The sequence below is a fragment of the Limulus polyphemus genome, unplaced genomic scaffold (assembly GCF_000517525.1).
Source record: "Limulus polyphemus unplaced genomic scaffold, Limulus_polyphemus-2.1.2 Scaffold6674, whole genome shotgun sequence".
NCBI lineage: Eukaryota > Metazoa > Arthropoda > Merostomata > Xiphosura > Limulidae > Limulus > Limulus polyphemus.
Genome location: NW_013672284.1, coordinates 24,496 through 25,561, shown reverse-complemented (window position 1 = coordinate 25,561; position 1,066 = coordinate 24,496). Strand labels below are relative to the sequence as shown.

General features: G+C 34.7%; 1 protein-coding gene across 1 annotated transcript in view; it reads right to left on the bottom strand.

Annotated features, from left to right (window-relative positions):
• Positions 1-1,066, bottom strand: part of LOC111089576 (SPARC-related modular calcium-binding protein 1-like) — a gene marked incomplete at its 5' end in the record, with an annotated part of 15,246 nt that overhangs the window by 1,852 nt on the left and 12,328 nt on the right. Inside the window, one exon of the mRNA XM_022402342.1 lies at positions 700-912. Within this exon, the coding sequence (XP_022258050.1) occupies positions 700-912 (213 nt within the window). The remainder of the gene's footprint in view (positions 1-699; positions 913-1,066) is intronic.

Sequence of the window (1,066 nt, the reverse complement as noted above, 5' to 3'; positions counted from 1 at the left end):
TCAATTATACTGTAACTGTAGTGAAGGTTATAACTATATGTAACTCAATTATACTGTAACTGTAGTGAAGGTTATAACTATATGTAACTCAATTATACTGTAACTGGAGTGAAGGTAGTAACTATATGTAACACAACTATAATGTAACTGGAGTGAAGGTAGTAACTATATGTAACTCAACTATAATGTAACTGGAGTGAAGGTAGTAACTATATGTAACTCAATTATACTGTAACTGGAGTGAAGGTAGTAACTATATGTAACTCAATTATACTGTAACTGGAGTGAAGGTAGTAACTATATGTAACACAACTATAATGTAACTGGAGTGAAAGTATTAACTATACGTAACTCAATTATACTGTAACTGTAGTGAAGGTTATAACTATACGTAACTCAATTATACTGTAACTGGAGTGAAGGTTATAACTATATGTAACTCAATTATACTGTAACTGTAGTGAAGGTAGTAACTATACGTAACTCAATTATACTGTAACTGGAGTGAAGGTTATAACTATATGTAACTCAATTATACTGTAACTGTAGTGAAGGTAGTAACTATACGTAACTCAACTATACTGTAACTGGAGTGAAGGTTATAACTATATGTAACTCAATTATACTGTAACTGTAGTGAAGGTAGTAACTATATGTAACTCAACTATTACGTAATTGGAGTGAAGGTAGTAATTATACCGAATCTGTTACACTTGGGTTGTCCGTATTTGACCGACGATCCTGTGAGAGGTTTCCCATGTTCGTCCACACACCAACAGTAGCCGGACGACTCGTGACACTGGACTTCCATGAAAGACCCGTCCTCTTTACACCTGGGTTTAAAGACATCGGCTTGATCTAGCCCATGTTTAGCCTCAGCCATGTTTCTTTGAGCTAAACAACGTGCAGAAGCTGCATGGAGAAGAATATCGGGATGTAAACAGAAGTGAGACACTGTAAAACATCTGAATCTTAAGACACGCTGTTTATAGCTGAACATATGGTACTATATACAAATATAGGCTGTTTATAGCTGAACTTATGGTATTATATACAAATATACGCT